The sequence below is a fragment of the Tamandua tetradactyla genome, chromosome 19, assembly GCF_023851605.1.
Source record: "Tamandua tetradactyla isolate mTamTet1 chromosome 19, mTamTet1.pri, whole genome shotgun sequence".
NCBI classification, from domain to species: domain Eukaryota; kingdom Metazoa; phylum Chordata; class Mammalia; order Pilosa; family Myrmecophagidae; genus Tamandua; species Tamandua tetradactyla.
The window spans coordinates 45,485,184-45,512,147 of NC_135345.1; the positions used below are offsets into that span (position 1 = coordinate 45,485,184).

Here is a 26,964-nt window from a genome sequence, read left to right on the forward strand (position 1 = left end):
TAATAAGCCACAAAATTGAGTCAATTCAATATTTTGCATGAGGAATAATCATATATTAAGCTACTCCATTAATCTACTCTCACTCCTCCATTCTCATTTTTATTATGTTCACTTTCACTTAGGGTAAAATCATCTGAAAAAAATATAAGACTCTTATTGACTTGCATTGATCTTTCATTTTTTTGATAACTTGGGAAGATAAATGATGGGACCAAACTTTGTGAGCTTGACATTGAATGTAGGTTATAAATGCCCTCAGGAAGAGTAACAACAACAACTGCATTTATTCAATTTCTTTCTATATGCCATGCAATGTTTTAGATTCTCCATGTATCATTTTGTGTGATTCTTAAAACAACCCTGTAAGCTTTACTTTACTCATCTTATAAATGAGGAAACTAAGGCTGACAGATTCTAATTTAACAGGTTAACTTAACTTATAAATGAAGGAGCTAGAACTTAATCCTGGGTCTTATTATTTAAAAATCTGATGAGCTGAACCAGTCAGTGCCTTCTAAAAATCAGTTTATGAAGAAAGAATTTTGCGACACAGCAGACAATAATCCTAAATTTAGTAAACAGAGCAGTCTTCTGGCTTCTTCTACCTCAACCCCCAATGCTAGCTTTGTGTGTTTTTTTTTAACCTAGTAACTTGATATCACTTTTCCGTGATTTGATATTAGTTTTAAAAGAACTGAAGAAATGTCCTGCTGCTATAGAAAAGTGAATGATGTATCCCCAAGATCATCCATTTTGATGATAGGTTTTATTTTTCATGAATTAGGATTGGTCTCAATGGGAAACTGACCTTTACATCTACCTTGGAAAAACTGGCTCAAGCATATCTATTTAAAGCTAAAATCATTGTCTTTGGAAAGCATCTTTAGACACCAGAAGTCTATATTATATAACTGCACAGAGAAAGTCAACTTGTTTAGTTAATTTTGCAGTTAATTCTTCCTGCTGGGGACACAGGCAAACCATGCTCTTAAGAATGAGTTTATCCATGGGAGTCTTTATTGAGTTTTTAATGACACTGACAGGATATTACTATGCATGTTTTGTACATTTCCAGGCATAAGTGTTTGGCGTAGAACTCTGGGGACTCAATGGAGTTTGTTAATGCACTGGGGAAGGTATGAAGCTGATTCCTGAAGTAAAATCTGACTCTGTCAATATGACTCAGCTGGCCCATCTCCAGGCAGAGTTGATGTAACCTCCCATTCTGGTAAGCATGACAGCCAGAGCAACAAACGCTTATTGAATACATCCTTTTGCAGGCAGCATGCTAGGGTTGAGTTCTTTGAATGCCAACCTTGCCATCTGCTTTTCTGATTACACAGCTGAAGGATCCTTTATCAGTCACCTATATAGAATGCTAACCTCCTGGTCTTCATCAGGGCATGAGACTTCCAGTGCTTTGCTCTTCAGATCTATCAAATGCCCAGCTGAGACAAGTGATATTTTGGGGTAATCATGTCTACAGTATTCATCCTCTTTAGGTACTTGGAATTTTTCACTTCTTTAGGTACTTGCAATTCTATCTTCAAATCACATTAATTTTGTTCCTTGCAGGTTTACCTCCACAAAGGTACACTTAGTATTATGACCTTGCTTGTTTTTAAAGAAGCAGGAATTATAAGAAAAAGTGGTTTGGAATTTAATGCTGCATTTACTACAAGTATACTGAAGACATGAATATAGCAAAAACTTACTGAATATCTGTGATTCACTGGACAAAGTGCCAGGTGCTTGAAGAATTCAGAGTTCTTGTAAACATCCTCAGGCTTGCTGTGCAGTACATCACAGATGATGGAACAGCTGATTTTGTCTGTGCCTGCTTTTGGTTAATGTAAACATCTTTTATTCCTTCTGGGATCCTCAAAAATATATGAGTCGATAGTTTTCAAACATTGGTATTTCAGTGGAATTGCAGAGGCTGGATATTTCCAGGGAGATAACTGAAATCTATTTCTGTGTTTTTACATACTTTTTGAGAAGAAATACTTAAATGTCTTTATTAGCTTTGTTTCATTTTGACAATTGTGTTTGGAAACTCTGGACCTAGCAACTTTTCCCAGAGAGCTAAAAGAGTTCTAAGTATTAGTTGGTTTTAGACCATTCTTTTGTTTTCTTCAGTTTGTTGAATAGAGTAGATTGCAGCAAGGCGACTCAGAATCCTATCTATGCTTCCTTTAAGGCCCCAATTCACAATGCTATGTAGACTCTGCCAGGACATTTCATTGAACATAGTTTTTCTTTTTAGCTTGTACAGAAAGCCATGGTGAACACAAAGGGGCTTGTATATATAATGACATTTGGTAATTTTATTGTCCTAATTAATTTCCTTCTTTCCTTCCGTGTGTGGTTATTTCACTCTTATTCTTTCAAAAGAAAACAATTGAATTATTGTTTCCTGGGAAAAGCCTTTAGTTTAAATATACTTTATTTGTTTTCACAGCATCTTGTATCTACCTCTCTTTTGTAGTATTTATAACAGTTATAAGTTTACATTTATTCATGTGATCTTTTGATCAGCATCTATTTCTCCCAAAAGAAATTGAGGAACCATTTTATGCTTATTTTTATATTCCAAACATTACAATAGGACTCAATAAATAGTATTGACTGTGGAAACAAGTGAATAAATGTTCTGTAGGTATGAATGGGTATGGTGACACACTTTTGCACATTCATGTATTTAAAATGGTGGTAAAGGGTTTTGACAGTTATAGTCAGTGGGATTCTGATATCTTTTCCTTACCTTTGTCTTGCTCTTTGAAGGTGTGGTTTTCTGCCTAACTGATTCATACATGACGTAAGACTATGTAGACTAGCTTGCTTCTGCCTGTGAAGTTTGTTAAATATAAAATAAAGCAACTTGTCCATACATCACAACTCAGTGTTCAGAATTTCAAGGTGAAAAGTGTTTGGGTGAGGTAGAACTAATTTCATGTATTGAAGGGTAATGAGATAGGTTGTTTCCTGGCATATGCAACATACTCTAAATAGCTGACTCAAGCACATTGCTGAGGGAATAAAAGCTCTGGGACAGTTCATAGTTCTTTTGGCACATTTGCTTTGTTTGGAGTCACTGAGGACTCATTACAGAGAAAGCTTTCATTTACTTGAATTTCTTGAGTACATGGTCAACAGTGAGTCCTAAGCATAGATGTTTACGTTCCTAGGAGTTATATGTACCTTTTATCATTAGTTCAATTGCATTATATCTGTAAGAATGCATATGTATGGTAGATGGAAAGAGTGCAGGCTTTAAAATCCCATAGGCTTGGATTTGATATCCATCTGGACCATGTATTAACATATTAAAGGCCCTGGACAAGTACCTTATGCTCTTCAAACTCCAATTTCTTCATTTTAAAAATTGAGATAATAATACTTACTTTGTATGGATGCTTAAAAGAGCCATTATCTGTTAAGTACTTGTGCTGGGTTGAAAGGATTTATGTACCCTAGAAAAGCCATGTTTTAATCCTAATAGATTTTGTGGAAGCAACAGTTTCTTTTAATCCCTACTCAGTACTTTAGGATGGAAACTTGATTATGTTATCTCCATGGAGATGTGACTTATCCAATTGTGGGTATGCACTTTTGAATAGAGGAAGATGTGACTCCACCCATTCCAGTTGGGTCTTGATTACTTTACTGGAATCCTTTGAAAGAGGAAGCATTTTGTAGAAAGCTTGAGAATGACAACAGTGGCAGAGACATGAGAACTACAGAGTTCACCAGCCATCTACCCTTGGAGATGGAGGAGAATGCTCCTGGGGGAGCTTCATGAAGCAAGAGGCCTAGAGAGAAAGCTGAAAACATGGCCATGTTTGTCATGTGCTTTTCCAGTTGAGAAAGAAATCCTAATTTCGTTGGCCTTTCTTGAGTGAAGGTAACCTCTTGTTGGTGCCTTAATTTGAACATTTTTATACATTTGCTTTAATTGGAACATTTCTTGACTTTAGAGCTGTAAACTAGCAACTTCTTAAATTCCCCTTTTTAAAGGCCATTTCATTTCTGGTATATTGCATTCCAGCAGCTAGCAAACTAGAACAGTACTTCATACATCAACATTATCATTTTCAAAATTATATTAATTTCAGAAAATTGATTCTGAGCCACTTGAATAATCTACCAGAAATATTTCCATGGGTATCCTGGAAATCTTGGTAAACTATGCTAGAAAATAAAATGAATTGGAGGAAGTATATTTTGAGCAACAAAATCACATGTGTTATTTCTAGCCAAATATCACCCAGGAATAAATTATTTCAAGAGAATGTCAATGTTTAAGGAAATACACTCTTTTGTTGTGGACTCGAGAGTTTCTTTATAGGCCAAGTCATAATTTTAATGTCCTTGATGACAAACTGTGATAGAGTGAGACCTTTGGAATGCACAAACACAGTGCAGACCAGGGCAGAATGAGAGCCGCCCTGATTACTGCCCCAACCCTCAAGATGAGAGGAATGTGTAATTTTCCCTTGAAATCTGCTGATTAGGTTCAGAACCCCACGCTGTTGTTGCCATTGTTTAGGATGACAGAGGAGTTTCCTCTGATTTCCTTCTCCTCCCTTGTAAACTCCTGCACTTCCATGTGGTAATGAAAGAGTCAAGCAGAGGCTGGGGATGTGGGTTGTGGCACTGTTACTGCTCTGCACAGGGACCAGGAAGCTGTTTGCAAGAAAAAGACCAGAGGACAGGCCAGCTGGAGCTGTAGAGGCCATGTGGAGTAGCAGCAGTTGAGAAAGGAAAGGAGGTACTCAGCTCCCAGTTCTCTGTTGCAGGGTAAATTTTTCTAACCTTAAGCATTTAGTATACTAACAGTATGATGCACCTAGATACCTTGAAGAACAGTGGCTATTTTGCTTTTAGGTACATTGCTTCATGTGAGAAAAACACGCATTTCTCTTGAAATCTGTAATCCGCTGTCCTAGTAGCAATGTAGGAATTATTTGGCTGAGGCAGAACAAATTTCATGTGATTAATGAGGTAGGTCCTTTCCTGGCATATGTACTATATTCTAAACAACTGACTTAAAGCATGGTGTTGAGTTAAAACAGGAGCTAGGATGTTCAGGTAATAGCTTCTCTGGAGCATTCATTTTGTTTGGAGTCATTGTACATTTTCCTGCATTCATGAAATATGAGGCATATATTCTCCTTGCTGCCTGAGATTGTGTCAAATTCCCCAGAGGCTTTTTCTTAAATCCTAGAAGAAATAGAATATAGCCAAACTAAAATACTACTGGTTATTACCAAGTTTTAGACTTGAATGTTTTGTCATGATGTTTTCATTGCTTTTGTTCTCAATTTAGGTGTTGTCACATCTGTATTCCTAGTCAAATACCAACAAATAAAAGAATATAATCTGCTTCATAGAGCTCTATGTATTCTCTGTAGCCCTGTGTATTCATTCACAGTGCTTTTTCATATATCAAGTTGATATTTCTGATGGTGATTAAGATGACATGAGTTATAAGATAAACTTTATAAGATAAACTAAAAGAAGAAAAATGAAACCAAGAACTAAATACTTCACTAAAGGACATGTCTACCTTATCTTAGAAACCTCACCATGTTATCGAGATCCGGCTAAACGCTGTTAACTTCAGATAGCCTTCTCTACTCTCAAAAAGCAGAGGAGATCTTTTTTTGCCCTATTATGGTTTTTGAACCCACCTTTGTTTTTCATCACCCTTTTCCTTTCTACAGTGTGTTTACTTTTTTGTGTGTTTACATGAAAATATATTGCAACCTCTTAAGAACTGTGGCCTTTTAATTTTTTTTTCAAATGAATCTTTGTGTTTTCCATCCTGCCTAGTACAAATGGGGATCCAAAAAATGTTTATTATGTGATGATATTTCTCTTGGTCTTGTTCATGAAGCAAATGTTGATTCAACCCACACTATTTCCCAGCAACAGTGCTAAATGCTGGGGATACAAAATGAATAAGACAGACATGTCCCCCTACCTTTGATTATAAATAATTACTCCAATTTTTCTTCCTCATTCTCTATGAGTATATGTTGGGAAGTGGAGTGGGAAAATATAAGATGATGTTGGAAAGGAGAGGGAAGCAGGGGGAGTTTGAAGAAGTGCAGTGACTTTGCTATGAACTGCATGCATTACCCCCTTTCTCACTTTGCAGTATAGTTTCAGAAGTTGATTAACACAGGCTCTAAAGTGAGTATTTTATGTTCAAATTCTTACTCTGCCTACTCTCTGGGTTAGCTTGGAGTAGTTATTTAATCTGATGGAGTTTCAGTTCCTGCTAATCTTAGAGTCTACCACATCAAACAAAATGATGCTTGGTGCCTAGCACACAATATGTAGTTAATTGGTGTCAATGCTGCTGCTACTGCTGCTGCTGATAATGATGACAATTAACTGCTGTCATCTTCAATGCCTGGCTCTAAAGAGGGCATGTCCAGGACTGATATGTTAGAGCAGAGACAAACTGAGAAGAGGATTTCCTCAAAGGCTTCCTTTCCCAGTTGGTAGAGCTAACTCCAGGTACACTGAACAACTCTAAAGAGTGGGCTGGACCCTTCCATGTCTGGACTTACCTGCAGGCTGTGGGCTTTCTGGCACTCACCTGCTGACAACCTTCTCCTGGTCTGCAGTAGCCTTTCCAGATGGGAGACTATCTGAAAGCAAAGAGAATTTCTTCTCTTTTATGGCCTCCTGTTCATAAGTTTACTCAAATCTGAAGGGAAGAATTATTTTTAATATTTGTAGGTTAAACTTTCCTGGTTGGAGCTTTATTTTCTCAAATACTAACAAAATGGATTTTCTTTCCCCCCAACCCTCTCTTGTTAATAGGGTGCTGAGAAAATTTTGTCAATGAATGAATCAGGAGAACTGCAAGACCTCTTAACCAAAATTGAGGTAATTGTACTTTCAGCAATGGATTTTTAGTAATCAAATGAACACATTTTGGTTGTAATTGGGTTTCCTAATTGAGTTCCCCATTGCCCACGATCTTACAAATATGTAATAGGATACATGTGGCAGTTTTAATTTGATATCACCTGCCATTTTTGTTCCAGCTTAAGTGGCTTTTCTGTTAGCTTCTAATAACCTTGTGCTATTCGATGAACATTCTGATTAGCTTTCTTTAGTGCCTGATGTTTCTCTATAATAGAGACATCGATCTAAATCAAGCAATTGTCTTGAAGCACATTTAAAATTTTTCACTTAAAGCATTTTTTTTTCCTGTGGCCAAGTGATTATTTCTAAAGATACAAAAATATTATTTCTCCCAAAGAGTATACTTTAATTTTGTTCCAATGATCATAACTACTGCATCAGAAAAACACTTATTTATATCATGTATCAAACAAATATATGATGAAGCCCTTATCATCTCTCTCCCATTTCATTAGCCTGTTTTTCCCTCTACTTAGAGAGACCATATACTTTATTGTCCAAACTGAGACACTTTGAGAGTGAAAGGGGTATATTAATAGTTGCTCTGAGGTAGCAAGCATCCATATGGCCACCCAGATTCTTGGCAAGTCAGCTCCTTTTTGGTCTAGTCTCCTTTTTAACCTCATTTCTGATTCTCTACCATATCTTCCCCTTGAGTCAAAAGAAATACCTTTTTGTGGTTTCTTGTGCTTTCTGACTACCACTTTTTTTTTTGTGCTAACTGTTCAGTCAACTAAGATACTATTGTTCCAATTTCTTATTTCCCTCCACCATTTTCAAGGCCCATCTACAGTATCACTTTTTTCAAAAATCACTTTTCATATCTTTCACCTTTGATTTACCCTCTTTTTGTTGAGTGCTATGAAAGCCTTCTATGTATTATCTTTCTTTATTTGCCTCATGTCCCAAATGAACTGCATACTTCTTGACTGCAGGAGTCATGATTTTTTTCATATTGTTAACTTCCCCAGAATGACGAACAAAATGTGTCAATTCATTCAGAAAATATTTGAGTGCCTACTATGTACAGACATTTTGCTAAGGTAGACATTGACCCTCTCAAAGTATTGCTTGTACCTAGTAATAACTCAGAAAAGTTTTGGATTAGCCTGTGCTGTAATATTAATATTAGTATTACATGTAGACACTGTAGTCCCATGAGAAAGCTGGCATAGCTAGAGGGAAGGTGTTCATGAAAAAGGAGGGTGTCTGTCCCTTAGGAAAAAAAAATTAACACAATCTGATTTCAAAGTCTGAAAGCCATAGGATATATTAGAACTTATAGGGTCTTTCTTTCATTCTCAGCTCTGCTGATGGCTTTGTGACTTTGAACACATCCCTTCACCTCTGAGGATCTTGATTTCCTAAACTGTCAAGTGAAGGTATTTTGCTTGATGGCCTTTAAATTTGTCTCAGCTCAAATTTCTGTATATATAGGTTTCTTTCTTCTCTTTCAAGCCCTATACTTTATTCCAACCTTCCGAAACCATTCATTTAGGTTCATGTGTATTTTTTTATTTAAACAATTTAACTTCATTAATGTACATTATTGTTTTCTGTGTGCACATTTTTAATTTATGTAGACAGTAGTATGTAATATATCTGATTTTAGTTCCAATTATTTTCACTAGCCTGTGTTTTGAAGAACCATCTACATGACTATATGGACATTTAATCCACTTTTCTTTCTAACTACTACATGCTTCTCCATGGTAGCACTGTTCAATAGAATTTTCTGTGCTGATGGAAATATCTGTATTTACACTGTTCAAAATAGCAGCCATTAGTTGCATGAGTCTATTGAGCCCTTAAAGTGTGGCTAGTGTGTCTGAAGAGCTGATTTTTAAATTTTATTTAATTTTACTTAATTTCTATGTAAATAGTAAAAAAAGGCTAGTGGTTACTGTTTCAGACAGTTTAGTTTTATAATGCCTACCCACTAGAAGTAGGCTCCAACCTCTTCCCTCAAACAAACTGTGTTACAAGGAACAGCCTTGAATGTATTCCATTATGGATTTTCTTGAAAGGATGAATTGCTGGGTCCTAACTTATGCATATACCTAATTTTCCAGGTAGTGTTAGAAGGCTCTCTGGGATGGTTGCCCTAGTCAACACTCTCTCCTCTGGAGAATGAAGTTTCCTATGTTTCTACATTCCCATTGATATTTGGATTTATTCAGTTTACTAATTTTTGCCAGAGTATTGGTTGTAAGGGAATACTAGCTTTTTGTTTTAATTTACATTTTTCTGATTACCAGTGGATTTGGGCATCTTATTATATGCTTGCTGTATATCTCTAATTTCCTTCTGAAAATTGTGTATTTATACACTTTTTGCATTAAAGGTACTATTATTGTTGGTTTTTAAATTGATTTTCAGGAGTTTTATATATTATATATACAATTCCATTATAAGCATTTCCTCCCATTCTTTTGCTTCTTTTGTGATGTCCTTTATCCAACAAAAATCTACGTTTATGATATAATCAAACTAAACATTTTTTCTCTATGTTTTGTGCTTTTGAACTTATTTTTAGGAACATCTTAAGGTCATAAAGATATTATCCTATATTTTCTTCTATAAACTTCATAATTTTTCACATCTAGGTCTCTACTCCATCTACAGACCATTTGCCTTTTCTTATGTATACCAAGAAAATTTCACAGCACTATGTATTAAATAATATATTGTATTCTTATTGATTTGCTGTGCCACCTTTATGTTGAAGTAAATCCTTGTATATGCTTGGGTATTCCTCTGGGGCTTTTTAGGCAATTTCATTGTTCTATTTGTTTCTTGTGGCACTGATATCACACTGTTTTTATTTCTGTGGTTTAGTAGCACATTTTAGAGTCTGTTAGGGTGATTCTCCCTCATTAGGCATCTCTTTAAAAATTATCTTAGCTGTTCATGAACTTTTATTCATGGAGTCTATAGTTTCTTAATACTGTAACTCAGTTAACACCACCATGCTAGATTATTATAAGCTGAGTGGATCTTATGTTGGATGAAGATGGTCGATGGTCTCAGTTGGCCAAAGGCAGCAGAAACAAGTGAAATACAGCACTCACTGGTATGGAGACTTGGAATGAAAAGAACTGGCTTCATCAATGGGGACTGTATTCCTGGGAGAACAGTTTGCTTTGCTTGATACACATGCAGGTCATCTTCCTAGAAGGATGTTCATATACTACATGTGGACACATTTTCTTCTATTTTTGTTCTCACCTTTACTTCCAGTGCCTAGGACAGGGCTTGACATAGAATAAGCACTCAATAAATGCTTGTTGAATGAATAGATGAATGAATCCTCTTTCATTCAATGTGCTTTGGAGGCAGCAAAGCAGTTAAGAGATGAAAAGGAAGAGAAAATCATTATTTTTTGTTGGAGGATACTTAGGTGAAAAGGATGAATGAAAATATAATTTCCTTGTACGATTTATCTATGTACGTGTTAATGCTTTCACATATGTTAATAAACAGAGTAGAAATTAGAAGCAAAGTGTTGCATAAAGGTTTTGCAAAATGATACCGAAGACAGTTAGCTGATCTTGCTGGTGTCCAAACAGAGAAATTCAGGGGAAGCTTGAGAAATGTTAACATCCATCTTGTTATGGCACACACTGGGAGAGTGGAGATCTCAGATGGTAGTGAGGCTCTAAGTAAGCTTTTGCCTTGCTTTTTGTTTTCATTTGGAGATATAAGCAAACATTTTGTCAGTTTTAGATAAATTGCCAATATGGCATCCATTTTCTGTGCTTATTTTCTTGTAAAGCTTATAACAGTTGCTTGGCTCGAGTCTCCCTTGAGGGCTAGTGACTACTTATTTGTTGTTCATGAGGAACAGATGAAAGATCTCCAGCTACACACTGAAGATGCCGGGAATGGCATAGACTGTTTGTATAAGCATTTGAGTTTTCAAAACTGTTCTGACCTTCCCTGGAGAAGAGGCAGTTCTGGATGATGGCCTCTCAGAGCTCTCTGAAGGTGTGGGGGTAGACATGGAATGTTCAGAGTCTACAGCAGCAGAGTTTCACCAAATCACCTGGGAAATTAGGCAATGTAGTATGCCTCTCTCTGAAATTGAATAAGCATCTCTTTCAGTAGGTTTATGGCAGTTCATCCCATCTGGTTGAAGAATCAGGCATATATATTCAGGACTATATGCTACAAATTTCCTCTGTGTGTGTATTTTGTTCAGTGGCTTCTTTCCCACTCTGCAAATTAAAGATGTTGAAAACTGATTACAAGTAAGAATTCTGTTCATGTTCTTAGCGACTGGGTCAGGCAGGGAGGTGTTTAGTAAGTGCTTAATAAGCATTTTCTGAATTCAATTATTGACTATAGCTTAAAATAAAGCACACAGACAGAACTGAATGATCCAGACAGGATTATATGTTGTGATGGTTTGGAGCTGTATGTACCCCATCCATACGTGTTCTCAAACTTTATCCATTCCTCTGGGTATGAACCCATTGTAAGTAGGACATTTTGATGAGGTTATTTTAGTTCACACAACCCCTCCCCCCCCATCGGGATGGCTCTTAATATTATTATTGGAGTCCTTTATATGCAGAATGAAATTCAGACAGATCAGAGAAAAACCACGGAAGATCAGTGAGAAGCCAAAGTCAACAGAACCCTGAAGATAAGGGAGAGGCCAGGAAAGGCTCCCATGTGCATTGACATGTGACAGAAATGTCAAGGACAAAAGATAACTGGCTGCCAGCTCCAGAATGACACAGTCTTCAGGGGGAAAGCATTGTCTTCATTGATTTGTGATATTTCCCAGCCTCAAAATTGTGGGCTAATAAATTTCCATTGTTTAAACTAATCCACTGCATGCTATTTGCTTGAGTTGCCAAGGAAACCAAAACATATGCTAAGCGTGCACTCTTTGACAGTTTGTTACATGAATAAATTCATCTGGATGATCAGGTTTATGGTCACAGGGACTCAAGTAAAGTGTGTCCTCTTAAGTAGGATACTAACTTTCAATCTCCACTGAAATAGGATTAGAGTAGAACTGAGATTATAAATAATAAGCATGTTCATATTATGACCTTGAAGAAGACTCTGAAGACTCCTGATTGTAGCATCCTGTTTCTTTATTAAATAACTGGGGATAAACTCTTTATATTCCTAAAATTTGAGTTTGGCCTATATAGAAAGTCTGGCAATGCCTCATGAAATCCACCCTTGTTTCCTTGTCCCCTTGGTCCTTTTTTCAGAGACTTATGAGTTCTTGGGGGCTCCAATTCAGATCACTTTAGTATTAAGTAGACTCGTCAAAGACAAAAGAGTGGGATGGGAGCTACTATTAGAACAGGAGAATATCTGGTACACTGTTATATCCCTATACTGCCTTACATAATGCTTGACAAGTGGACACCCAATAACCATTTGTTGAAAGAACGAATAAATGAAACTACTTATCCTCTGAGTACCTATTTTCTAGTAAAACCCTTGACAATTATACGTTAAAAGAAGTAAAAGGGAGGAAGATTTCTCACTCTATTTTTTTAAATTGAATTCTACTCCAAAAAGATGTGCCTCTAGTGAAATCACTATTCAGAGAAGTGATGTCTTTATAGAATCAGTATGCTCATTACATGGTATTCTCAGCCAGGGTCTGCATGGTTTTTCCCTTGCTGGGCATCAGAAAACTGAAGATCTATCCTTGATTCTTTAATTGCTTGAAGGTCAATGTTTCTGTAGTCAACTTCTTCATCTAAAGTGGAAGTCTGTTTTGCTCCTAATAGTAATGATTATTGTTAACTTCAATTATTCCTCCTTCTCCAATCCAGAGCATTCTTTGGGGGAATTCCCTGTCTCTTTCTCCATCTTGCTGTAAGGTCAAAACTATCTGTTAAAGTGTTGTACTCCTTAAGATTCAGAAGCATCTAAAATAAACCATGCTTTCTCTTTGTAGGGTCTCCTACAAAGTACAAAAAAAGTACAAAAAAAAGTACTTTTTGAAGGAGATGGTTAGGAATGACTGACCAAATCATTTACTTTTTTTTGTTTAACTTATATGTATAATATAACTTATATACAAATCAAAGAAAGGAAAAAGTAATGGTTTTCAAAGCACTCTTCAACAAGTAATTACAGGACAGATCCCAGAGTTTGTCATGGGCTACTGTACCATCATCTCAGATTTTTCTTTCTAGCTGCTCCAAAACAGTGGGACCTAGAAGGAATAAATATTTGTTTTATCATAATAATCAACTTAAAAAATTTTTTTTGTGAAAAATAACATATATAAGCAATACATTTCAAAGCGCAGCACAATTAGTTGCAGAACAGATTTCAGAGTTTGGTATGGGTTACAATTCCACAATTTTAGGTTTTTACTTTCAGCTACTCTAAGATATTGGAGACCAAAAAGAAATATCAATGTAATGATTCAATAATCATATTCGTTTGTTAAACCCTACCTTCTCTGTGTAACTCCACCATCACCTTTGATCTTTCCCCCATTCTTTAGGGGTGCTTGGGCTATGCTCACTCCAACTTTTTCATGTTATAGGGCTGTCAGTAATATGGGTAGGGAAATGGAACTAGTTGTTGTTCTGGAGAGCTGACCCCTCTAGCTTTCAAGATTTATCTGGTCCAAGAACCCATCTGGAGGTTGTAAGTTTCTGGAAAGTTACTTTAGTGCATGGAAACTTTGTAGAATCTTATATATCAACCTAGGTGTTCTTTAGGATTGGCTGGAATGGTTTTGGTTGGGAGTTGGCAAGTTATGATAGGTAGCAATGTCTAACTGAAGCTTGTGAAGAGTGACCTCAAGAGAAATCTCTCAACTCTATTTGAACCCTCTCAGCCACTGGTAGTTTATTAGGTACACTTCTTTTCCCGCTTTTGGTCAGGATAGAATTGTTGATACCATGGTGCCAGAGCCAGACTCATCCCTGGGAGTCATTTCCCATGCTGCCAGGAAGACTTTCATGTCTGGATGAAATGTCCCAGGTCAGGAGGGAGGGCAATGGTTTCACTTGCAGAATTGTGCATAGAGAGAATGTGGCCACATCTGAGCAACAAAAGAGGTCCTCCAGAAGTACCTCTTAGGCATACCTATAGGTATTCTAAATTTCTCTGCTGTATACACAAACTTTACAAGAACAAATCTCAAGATCAAGGGTTTGGCCTATTGATTGGGTATCCCTAATGTTTGGCACAGTATAAGGGATTTCCCAGTGATAAAGGTTAACAGTTCCATATTTTTTTCTTCCATCCCTCAAGGGAATTTGCCAATGGTTTTTTATTAACTGCTTAATATATTCTAGGTTGTATCCAGATATTACATAAAACTGTTCAGAATTAAAGACCCTCATTCTTATTCTGGGCTCCCTGCGTTTTGATTGTTTAAACGAGCTATCCAGAGAGATTGAGTTAGATGATGTGCTACAGAAAATTTAGGTTCTGGACAAAATAAACCTTTCTTCCCTTGGTCTCAACGAGTAGGTGAGGTTCTAAAATTAGGCAATGTCTTCCTTACTTCTGTATTCTGAAGTCCCTCAATCTCAACCTGATCAACTTCATTCTTTATCTCTAAATACCAGGTTATACTTATATAAAACTGCCTTTCAAAATCCAGAAATAATAATTACCACTCTGGACTAAATTGGACTGCTGTAAGAGATTACAATCTAGGCCCCAATTTTCTTATAAGCATATTCTAAAGGAGACCATACAGTAATTGTTTGTGGTTTATTTTGCCTCATCAAATGTCCCACAGGTTTATTCACAATATTGAATATGTCACAACTTTGTTCCTTTTTGTAGCAGCACAATATTCAATCATATGTATACACAGTCCTTCACCAATCTAATTCTCAGTCAGTGCATCCTTCAGTCACCTGCATTCATTAAGCATCATGTATAATGCCAAAGTCCACAGTACATCGACACTCTCAATTTAGATAATTTCATTGTTCCCAATAGAAAGATAACCAATAAGCATACCCTTATTAAATAGGAAATCTAACCCTCCCCTTAACATTTGTCCCTCCCCCCATTATTTGCCCCTGATGTTGCTGTGGTATTACTGACGCATTCCTGTTAAACATAGCCCATAACAGGCAATGGCAGTTTTCCCCCATAACCTGAACTTAAAAACTCTTTGTACAAGAATCATAACTTTGAAATAATTCATGCAAGAACTTACTTATGTTTGTAGTGTTAATCAGTGGAACACACAGGTCTATACAACCCCTTTCAATCATGGTCACCTTCAATACGGTAATATTACTAATGGACCCACTAGTGAACTGCTTTCATTCTATTCCCTTACGTTTGAGTTCAACCTCGTTAGGTACCCATTCACCCATCTCTAGCTTCTATGTATCTCTCAATTCCCTATGTTCTATATTATAAGCCCGCAATTTTACCTTTACCATGGTCATAAAAGTGGAGTCATACAGTATATATCCTTTTGTATTTGGCTTATTTCACTCTGTATTATGTCCTCAAGACTCATCCATCTTGTCATGTGCTTCAGGATGTGATTGTGTCTTACTGCTGCATAATGTTTCATCATATGTATATACCACATTTTGTAAATCTACTCATCTGTCAATGGGCATTTGGATTATTTCCATTTTTGGCAATTGTGAATAATGCTGCTATGAACATCAGTGTGCAGATGTCTGTTTGTGTCATTGCTTTCAGTTATTTTGGCTATATACCAAGTTGTGCTATTGCTGGGTCATAGGACAACTTGATATTTAGTTTCCTAAGGAACTATCAAATTGTCTTCAATAGTGGCTGTTCTAGTTTGCTGGCTGCCAGAATGCAGCATACCAGAAACAGAATGGCTTTTAAGAAGAGGAATTTAATAAGTTACTAGTTTACAGTTCTAAGGCCAAGAAAATGTCCCAGTTAAAGCAAATCTATAGAAATGTTCAATCCTAGGCATCCAGGGAAAGATACCTTGGTTCAAGAAGGCCGATGAAGTTCAGGGTTTCTCTCTTAAGTGAGAAAGCACATGGCGAACACAGTCACAGTTTCTCTCTCATCTGGAAAGGCACGTGGTGAGCACATTCAGGGTTCCTCTCTCATCTGGAAGGGCATATGGCAAACACAGCATCATCTGCTAGCTTCTTCTCCTGGCTTCCTCTTTGATGAAGCTCCCTGCGAGGCGTTTTCCTTCTTCATCTCCAAAGGTGGCTGGCTTATGGACTCTCTGCTTTGTGGTGCTGCAGCATTCTCTGCTCTCTCCAAATCTCTCATTCTCCAAAATGTTTCCTCTTTTATAGGACTTCAGAAACTAATCAAGACCCACCCGAATGGGTGGAGACATGTCGTCACCTAATCCAGTTTAACAGTCACTCTCAATTACATCACATCTCCAGGGAGATGATCTAACTACAGTTTCGAACATACAATGCTGAAGAATAGGGATTAGAAGAAACGGCCACCTTTACAAAATGGGATTAGGATTAAAACATGGCATTTTTAGGGTACATACATCATTTTTTGCTTAACAGCAGCCATTCTTATAGGTGTGGCATGGTATCTCATTGCAGTCTTGATCTGCATCCCCTTATAGCTGATGGAAATGAGCATCTCTTCATGTGCCTTTGAGACATTTGTATTTGCTCTTCAGAAAAATGCCTACTCCTATCTTTAGCTCATTTTATAATTGGATTGTTTGTTCTTTTGTTGTTGAGTTGTATGATTTCTTCATACATACAACTTTGTATGTGCGATATCAAACCTTTGGCTGATGTGCAATTTCCAAATATTTTCTCCCATTGAGTTGGCTGTTTCTTCACCTTTTTGACAAAATTTTTGAGGTGCAGAAGCTTTTGGTTTTGAGGAGTTCCCATTTACCTATTTTTTCTTTTGTGGCTTGTGCTTTGTAAAGTTTAGGAAGCTACCTCCTATTACCAGGTCTTGAAGATGTTTCCCTACATTTTCTTCTAGAACCTTTATGGTACTAGTTCTTATATTTTGGTGTTTGATCCACTTTGAATTTTTGTATAGTGTGTAAGGTAAGGGTCCTCTTTCATTCTCTTCACTATTGATATCCAGTTCTCCCATGTCCATGTATTGAAAAGTCTATTTTGTCCCAGTTCAGTGAATTTGGGGGCCTTTCAAAAATCAGCTGACCATAGACTTGGTGGTTTATTTCTGCACTCTTGATTTGATTCCATTGGTCAATACTTCTATCTTTGTGCCAGTACCATGATGTTTTGACCACTGTGGATTTGTAATAAGTGTTAAAATCAGGAAGTGTTAATATTCCCTGTTTGTTCTTCTTTTTTGGGATATTTTTAGCTATTAGAGGTCTCTTTCCTTTCCAGAAAAATTTGGTAACTAGCTTTTTTAAGTCTTCAAAGTAGGTTGTTGGAATTTTGGATGGTACTGTGTTGAATCTGTAGATCAATTTGGGAAAAATTGCCATCTTTACTATATTTAACCTTTCTATCCAAGAGCAGGAAATGTCTTTCTACTTGTTTAGATCTTCTTCTTTGATTTATTTTAGCATTTTTTAAAATAGTTTTCTGTGTACAAGTCCTTTACATCCCCAGCTAAGTTCATTCCTATGTACTTGGCTCTTTTAGTTGCTATTTTAAATGGAATTTTTTTCTTAACTGACTCCTGAGTTAGGTCATTGCTTGGGTATAGAAATGTTACTGATTTTTGCACATTGATTTTATATCCTGCCACCTTGCTGAGTTTGTTTATTAGCTCAAGTAACTTTGTTGTAGATTTCTCAGGATTTTCCAAATATAGTATCATGTCATCTGCAAATAATGAAAGCTTTATTTCTTCCTTTGCAATTTAGATGCCTTTTATTTCTTTTTCTTGCCTGATTCCTCTAGATAGAACTTATAGAGCAATGTTGAATAATAGTGGTAATAGAGGGCATCCTATTCTCATCTCCAATCTTGGGAGAAAGCTTTTAGTCTCTTTCCATTGTGTATGATGCTGGATATCAGTTTTTCATATACACCTTTTATCATATTGAGGAAATTACCTTTGATTCTTATCTTTTGAAGTGTTTTATTTTAATCAGAAAAGGATGTTGAATTTTGTTGAATGCTTTTTCAGCATCAACTGAGATGATTACATGATTTTTCCCTTTTGATTTGTTAATGTGTGGTATGACATTAGTTGATTTTCTCGTGCTTAACCATTCTTGCATTCCTGGTATAAATCCCAATTGGTTTTGGTGTATCATTCTTTTAATGTGTTGTTGGATTTGATTTGCCAGTATTTTTTGGAGAATTTTTGAGTCCATCTTCATTAGGAAGATTAGCCTGTAGTTTTCCTTTCCTACAGCATCTTTACCCAGTATTAAAATGATGTTAACTTCATGAAATTAGGTAGGTAGTGTTCTTCTTTCCTCATTTATTATTATTTTTTTTTGGAAAGTTTGAGCAGGATTGGTGTTAGTTCTTTGTGATATGTTTGATAAAATTCCATTGTGAAGCCATCTGGCCCTGGGCTTTTCTCTGTAGGAAGGTTTTTGATGACTGATTGAATCTCTTTACTTCTGATTGGCTTGTTGAGAGCTTCTATTTCTTCCTGAATCAGTGTAGCTTGTTTCTGTGTCTCCAGGAATTTGACAATTTCATCTAAGTTGTCTAATTTGTTGGCATGTAATTATTCATGGTATTATCTTTTGATTTCTTTTATTTCTTCAGATTCTGTGGTAATGAACCCCTTCTCATTTTTTATTTTGTTTATTTGCATCCCCTCTCTTTTTTTCTGCATCAGTCTTGGTAGTGGCCCATCAATTTTATTGATTTTCTCAAAGAAACAACTTTGCATTTATTGATTCTTTCCACTATTCTTTTGCTCTCCCATTCATTTATATTTGCCTCTCAGCATAGCCTTTGCCACATTCCATAAGTTCTGAAATGTTATATTATCATTTTCATTCATCTCCATAAAAGACATCCAAATTGGAAATGTCTACTGATTTCTCTAGCAAAATCTTCTCTGACCCACTAGTTGTTTAAGAATGTATTATTCAATCTCCATATATTTGTGAAAGTTCTCATTCTTTGGTGGTAATGAAGCTGGTGAGATCCAGCTTCATTCCATTGTGATCAGAAAAAGTGCTTTGAATAATTTCAATGTTCTTAAATTGATAAAGACCTGTTTTGCTCCAGCGTATGAACTATCCTGGAGAATGTTCCATGAGTACTAGGGAAGAATGTATATCCTGGTGTTTTGGGGTAATGACCTATATATGTCTGTTAGGTTTAATTCATTTATCAAGTTGTTTAACTTCTCAATTTCCTTGTTGAGCCTCTGTCTGGCCGTTCTATCTATAGAGGATAGTGGTGTATTGAAGTTTCCTACTATCATTGTTGAAACATCTATCACTCCTTTCAGTTTTGCCAATATCTGTCTCATGTACTTTGGAGCTCCTTGATTGGGAGCATAAACATTTATTATTGTTATTACTTCTTGCTGAATTGTCTCTTTTATTAATATATAGTGTCCTTCCTTGTCTCATGATGTTTTTATACTGAAAGTCTATTTTGTCCAATATTGATATAGCTACTCCTGCTTTCTTTTGGTTACAGCTTGCCTGGTAAATCTTTTTCCATCATTTACTTTCAGTCTATTTGTATCCTTGTGTCAAAGATGAGTCTCTTGTAAGCAGCATATAGCTGGATCATATTTCTTAATATGTTCTGCCAATCTGTATCTTTTACTTGGTAAGTTTAGTCTGTTAATATTTGAAGTTATTATTGAAAAGGGGTTCCTTGAATCTTCCATCTTATCCTTTGGATTTTATTCATCAGATCTATATATTCTTTTCCCTCTTTCTCTTTTTATCCTTTAAGTTACCTTTACTGGTACTCTTTAATTCTGTGCCCTCTTCCAGACCTCCTTCTCCTTGTCTTTTTTTTTTCCAACTGACAGAATTCCCTTTAGTATTTCTTGTAGGGCCAGTTTCTTGTTGACAGATTCACTCAGGATTTGTCTGTCTGTGAGAATTTTAATCTCTCCCTCTGTTTTGAAGGACAATTTGGCTGGGTACAGAATTCTTAGCTGGAAGTCCTTCTCTTTCAGAATCTTAAATATATCATACCACTGCCTTTTCATCTCCATAGCGCCAGCTGAGTAGTTTGAACTCAGTCTTATGTAGTTTCCCTTGTATGTGGTAGACTGTTTTTCTCTTGCCACTTTTAGGATTTTCTGCTTCTCTTCAATATTTGACAAACTGATTAGTATGTGTCTTGGGGAAGGCCTATTTGGATTTATTCTATTTAGCATTCATTGGGCTTCTTTGATTTGCATATTTATGCCCTTTATGAGGGTTGGGAAGTTTTCCCCATTATATCCTCAACTAATATTCCTAGTTTTTACTTTTCTCTTCTCCTTCTGGGACAGTGATGATTCATATATTAGTGTTCTTTGTTTTGTCCATCATTTCCCTGAGAGCCAACTCAAATTTTTCCATCTTCTTTTTTTGCCATTTGCTGGTTTGAGTGTTTGAAATCAGTGATCCTGTCCTCTAGTTCACTTATTCTTTATTCTGCCTCTTCAAATTTGCTGTTGTGTGTCTCTAGTATATTTTTTATTTGGTCTACAGCATCTTTAGTCTCTGTGATACCTGCTATTTTTCTGTTTATTCTTTCAAATTCCTCTTTATGCTCTTCCAGTGTTTTCTTGATCTCCTTTATATCATTAGCCATCCCATTTATTTTATTTAGTAGAGTTATATGAACATCTTTGATTAGTTGTTCCAAAGTCTGTGTCTCCTCTGGTGTTTTAATTTGGTTACTAGCTGGACTACATCTTTCTGCATCATAATATGCTTAGTGATTGTTCTAGTTTGCTAGCTGCTGGAATGCAATATACCAGAAATGTAATGGCTTTTAAAGAGGGTAATTCATTGAGTTGCAAATTTACAGTTCTAAAGCTGTAAAAATATCCAAATTAAAGCAAGGTTATAGAGATATCCAATCTAAGCCTTCCAGGAAAAGATACCTTGTTTCAAGATGGCCCATGATGTTCAGGGTTTCTGTCTCAACTGGAAAGGCACATGGTGAACATGGTGGCATCTACTAGCTTTCTCTCCAGGCTTCTTGTTTCATGAAGCTTCCCTGGGGAGCTTCTTCATCTCCAAAGGTCTCTGTCTGTGCGGGCTCTGTGATTCTTGAAACCTTGCCCTCACAATCTCGCAACTCTGAAAAGGGACTCTCTCCAAACTTATTCCTCTTTTATTGCTTCCAGTAAACTAATCAAGACCCATATGAAATGGGTGGAGTTACAACTCCCTCTAATGAATGGTTAATACCCACAATTGGGTGAGTCACATCTCCGTGGAGATAACCTAATCATGTTCCCAACATACAGTACTGAAGAAACAGTGGCTCCACAAGATTTGATTAGGATTAAGAAATGGCTTTTCTAGGGCACATAAATCCTTTCAAACTGGCACAGTGACCTTTTATTGTCTTTGAGGCATGTAAATTTCTTGAGAGGTTTACCTTGGAAGTTGATTTTCTTCAATAGTCTAAAGCTCTGTATTTGCAGAATGAATGTAGAGCAGGATGCAGGACTCGGGACAGGACACGACAGTGCGGTGATGCTTTGCAGTGCAGGTATAGGCACAAGTTGGGGATGCTATGCTGGTGTCTGTGGACATGGGGTGTGGGTCATGGGGTTGTGGAGGTACAGTGTGGGGGACCTGAGTATAGGGTGCAGCTCATGAAGACCTTAGAGCACAGAAGCAGGGTGCAGCATGGAGGACACAGAGGTAGAACAAGGTGGGAAGCAGATGGAGAGGCTGTGTGAATGCACAAGAGCTGGTGTTCTGGTAGGATGTGGGTTGGCACGTGGAATGTGGGGGTTGTGGATATCAGGGTGTAGGGTAGGTGGCGCAGAGGTTGGGGTAAGGGGGGGCCAGGGTGTAGTGTGTATCCCTGTGTGTGGGGAGGGGTCTAGAGGGCACTGGATGAGGATGTGGGAGTTTGTAGGGGCAGGATAGGTCAGAGGAGTTACAGGACATGGGTGGGGGTGGTGGCATTGGATAAGCGGTGCCCTTGTATAGATGTGCAGGTGTGGAGGGGGTTGGAGCAAGTAGGCACGCATATACAGGGCAGGGGCTATGTAGCACAGATTCGCCCCTGAGCACCTGCCACGTGTGGGAGCAGGGCAGTTGTGCTGGGGGGTGGGGCAAGTGTGTGTATTTGTTGGGCAGGGGCTTGGGGTGCAGAGGTCAAGAAGTCAGCACACGAATGCATAGGCGCTTGGTGACTGGGGCAACATGGCTGTGCACATGCCGGTGCGGGTAAGTGGGTCTGTGGGTTGGGGCCCTGGTGTGAGCTGGTCTAGGGGGCGGGACCCTCGCATTGCATGCACAGAGCTGGGGGCACCGGGCAGGCTAGGTGTGGGTGTGGCCTGGCTGCAAAGATTGGTGCTTGCCAATGAACTAGATTGCGCTGGGTGACATGATCCTAGAGACTGATGGAGCACGGGGTGGGGGTGGGGGCTTTAATGGGTGGCCTCAAGACCCAATGCTTTATTCAAAGGATTTATCCTTTTAGCTGTATTACCCTTGAGAGTCCTATAATTATATCATTTGAAAAAATAGGCAAATAAAGGTTGAAAACTTTTAACTTCTCCGGTGACCTGGAAAAAATATTTGCGCATTAAGAGGCTTTGTTTCCTCATTTATGAACTGGAAGACTGTCTCATCAGGTATGAGAATTGGGCATAGTTTGTAAGCATCCCTTCCCTCTCCCAAATTTATGGCTAACATGGCTAATTTTCTGAATGGAAGTGGCCTCAGAATCTTTCCAACACTCTTTTCTGAGATATTAGAACTGGCACATGAACTGAATCCAGAAGACTAAGTATAGAAGACCTTAATCTTGAAGACTATATAGAAGATACTTAAATAAAATGACTCTGAAAATTATAGAAAAAGGTTGTTCTGTGTGACTATATGACCACATAGATTATAGGTAATTTCATTAGTATTCTCTGAGGTCTGTGACCTTTGGATATACTGGAATCCCCCTATTTCTTTGCACTCTCTCAATTTATGGGGCAGGTGTTAATAAAAATTACACCAAAGGGGGATTTTTATTAATGAAATAATGGCTAATAGCTAATATTTATTGCGTTCCAGACAATATTCTACTCATTCTGCATGATATTGACTCACTTACTTTTCTCAACAACCATTTGAATAACAGATCTCATCATAGCATGGCATGGATTCTGAAGACACTATCCTAGGAAGCCCTCTGTATATTTGTAATTCCTTTGAAATAGAAAATGTAGCATTTAGCATTTATATTTTAAGAGATTTATTTGTTCTAACTTGGGGATAAACTAAAAAAATAGCAGACTCTTGGAATCAGTGGATTCAACATTTAATATTTTGCCCCTTTGAAGGTAATTATTATAGGTCATCTTGCAGGCCTATGGTATAAAACAATTTTTAATGTTATCAAGTTACCATTTTTAATTATGTGTGCCATGAGCCTGGTATCTGTAATAAGTAACATAGCTAGTGAGTGAGCCTAGGAAGCTACCCAACAGATTATAATTCAGTCTTGTTTTCTTTGTCATAAAAATATATGTTATGGAGAAAAGCATATGCTATTTAAGAATTTGGCCATTCAAAAATGTCTTGGGCCATACCATGAGTTGCTATTCAGGCAAAGTGTATTGGTGCAGCTATACTAGCTATAAAAATATTAAAACATGTTTTTACTGCTGTTAAAATATTGAAATACTTAATACTGGTTGGTAAATAACTGCTGTCCCAAGACTCCCAACCATTTCTCTTCCCCTGACATTTCCTCTGTCTTAAGGTTTCCAGATAAAATATACAATGTCTAGATTAATTTAACCTTCAGATAAGTAGTGAATAATTCAATTTAAGTATGTTCCATGTAACACTTACACTAAAAAAAATTGTATATCTGATATTCAAATTTGGTTGGACATCTTGCATTTTTATTTGCTAAATCTGATCCCCTACTCCCCTAGGAAACTGACTAATGTGCAATCCGAGAACTGTGGGTTAGGTCCTTGCTCCAGGACCTTGGCCAGCTCAGCATCTATTCTGACTAATTGTGCTCTTTCTATAAAAGTCATTAATATTTTTATAATAACCTCTGATTGTGGTTTTAGTGAATGTCAAAGGTATGCCTCTCTTTTCATTGTCTTCTTGCTAAAATTTGATAAGAAACACCTATCATGTTCTAAATCTCTTATATTTGGCTTTTACTATACTGTACATTCTTTTCCAACCCTATTTGTTTTTACTCAAAGATTTTTTTCCTTAAAATATTTTAGCATAATGCAAATTTAGAAGTTCAGCACACCATTTCTTGTCAATTCCTGCACAAAGGAATGACAAAACTCACTTATAAAGTAACAAAATTTCTATACACACTCAACCAGTCTTCTTGGGAGAACTTTAAATCTCTATAATCTAGACAAAGTTCCTTGTTTGAGTCATTCAGATCCAATATTCCTTTTCATTAAAGAATTTCTATACCACTAAAAATGAGATATTACAGTTTTGCCATCATGATATAATAGCTAAGTCAAATTGTAATTGCAAGTGAAATTTGCTTTATATAGAAAATTCGTTTCTGAAAAGTGGCTGGGAATACACAAATTTTTAGACAGTAATGTCCCTAATATTCGTTTCCCAACATACACTCCATTATGTAAGTACAAAAGAATCATAGTTGTTTCTTGGGAAAAAAAGTGCTCATAGTTATATGTATTAGGGAAATGCTGTATTAAATTCATTAGGCATAGGTTTTGGAGACTTTGCTGTGTTCAATTGTGAATCTCCGAAGAAGAGCTCTATGTGTATGTAAATATGTTTGTCTAAGTGTATGTGTATATCCACATTTCCCAACCTTATTTTCTCAAATATTCTTTTCACAAAACCAGGCTTTCAAATGTTGTTGCAATCTTCTATTTTGCATGTCAGAAGCTTAGTTTAACTCCCTTCTTTTCTTTCTGTTTTTTATGCATTGGCTTTTCCTATTCTCCCTGCCCCCCAACAGGTGAATGTCATTTGTGGATTCTGGCAAAAAATAGTGCTCAAAATAGTAAATACCAAACATATTAGAAAATTCCAAAACATTATCTTCAACACATTGCCAGCTAGGTTTCATTCTTCTGTCAGAGCTGACTTACCTTTGCTTGATGTGGGAAGAATGATAGTTACTAAGGAAACCTTTACGGACTTGGATAAATTTCTCAAGATTTCTATGCCTGTTTCTTGAAAAGATAAAATGAGGATAATGGCACTTGAATTATCTGCCTCATAGAGGATAACATCTGTATGTGTGAAGGCGAGGGTAGGAAGGTTCTGTAAAATTATATAGGTGAAAATTCTTTGAAAAATTAAGTTTATTAGATGTGCAATGTAACAATGGATCTTCAATTGATATTGGCTTTTCCACGGTTCTGATTTCTCTAGACTCTAGAATAGTGGTACTATTTTTCAAATCAAGAGATATGCTTCTTATGAGATACCAAGGGGAAGTTAAAAATTGTCATTTACTGCAAATAGCTGTCTCCTGAATGATTTGTTTTATAAATATATGTTTTCATATCATGGGTTTCTTGAAGTATGTGGCCTTTAAATTAAAATTTACCATTTTTTACAAACCAAGCCTGTTCCACTGATGTCACTGGTGAAGCAAAGGAGGAAAATGTTATCTATTTTCCCCTCCTGAATCTAAGAAAATTAAAGGTGGGTGATTTTGAGCCTATAGCCATTTTGTGCCAATATTGCTTTATGACTACTCAAAGTACAGTAAGTCAGAAAGGCTGAGTGAGCTATTCACGCTAACACATTTTCCATCCTGTTTTGTACCCCACCCCCCACCCCCACCCCAGAGAGTGCAGCGGCCGCAGGAGTGTCCCTCCTGCGGAGGCTTTGGCTTTCTACCATGCTCCGTGTGCCATGGGAGCAAGATGTCAGTGTTTCGAAACTGCTTTACAGACTCCTTCAAGGCCCTGAAGTGTACGGCTTGCAATGAGAACGGTCTTCAGCGCTGTAAAAGCTGTGCCGGTTAATAGGAGCATCTTCCCAGGAAAAGCCTCATTTTATTAACCCAAGGCAATAATTTGGTTCATAGTTTAAAAAAATGGTCATGTTTATGTAATAATCAATAAACTTTGTTATAATTGTCTTTGCTTTGAATTTTTGCTGTGATCATTTTCATTCATTTATTAAATAAATGTTTCTTTAACAACTACTTCATGCCTAGTCCTGTGTTAGACCCTTGTTTCTGATTGGAGTCAATGGAGGATCCGATACCATTCCAATATATACAAAGTCTGTTTCCTTAATTGTGCTTAACTTTCTAAAGAAAAGACAAAATATATCTAATAGTGCTTTATGCAATGTCACTCTATTTTTTAAGATGACCTAATGCAACACCTCAGATGCTGAACACACTTCTAGGGGTTGCTTTTGTCCCAGGGAAGAAGAGAGCTCTGGATAGTGGGACAAAATATGTTCTACTTTTTCAAAAAGATACATGATAGTCTTGAAGTTGGTAACCTTAGTGGTAAATCATTAAATATTATTCTCAGATAAATTCTTTGGTGTTGACACAAAAGCTGCCTCCTTAATTCTCTCTCTCTCTTTTCTTTTCTTTTTTTTTTTGTTTTTTGCATGGGCAGGAACCATGAATTGAACTCGGGTCTCTGGCATGGTGGGTAAGAACTCTGCCACTGGCCACCATTGCACCACCCCTGCCTTAATTCTTAAATGGATTATTATTATTATTTTTTAAATGCATTGTGCTAGGATGCGTGGGTGGTTCAGTGGTAGAATGCTTGCTTTGCATGCGGGAGACCCGGGTTCGATTCCTGGACCATGCCCCGACACCCCCCCAAAAATAATGCATTATGCTATTGTCACTGAAAGCCCTCCATAAAGATAGGCTATTTATTATTTTCTTGAGCTGCACCCAAGAACACTGGGTAGTTTGAACACATAGTAGACAACAGTAGCAAATTGACAAAAAGAAATTTTGCTGTGATTTC

The 26,964-nt window shown here is 37.0% G+C and overlaps 1 protein-coding gene across 1 annotated transcript in view; it reads left to right on the forward strand.

Annotated features, from left to right (window-relative positions):
* Nucleotides 1-26,091, forward strand: part of GRXCR1 (glutaredoxin and cysteine rich domain containing 1) — a 142,448-nt gene extending 116,357 nt beyond the window's left edge. Inside the window, exons 3-4 of the mRNA XM_077137129.1 lie at nucleotides 6,838-6,903; nucleotides 25,807-26,091. Of these exons, the coding sequence (XP_076993244.1) occupies nucleotides 6,838-6,903; nucleotides 25,807-25,986 (246 nt within the window). The 3' untranslated portion in view covers nucleotides 25,987-26,091. The remainder of the gene's footprint in view (nucleotides 1-6,837; nucleotides 6,904-25,806) is intronic.
* Nucleotides 26,092-26,964: the final 873 nt, after the last annotated feature.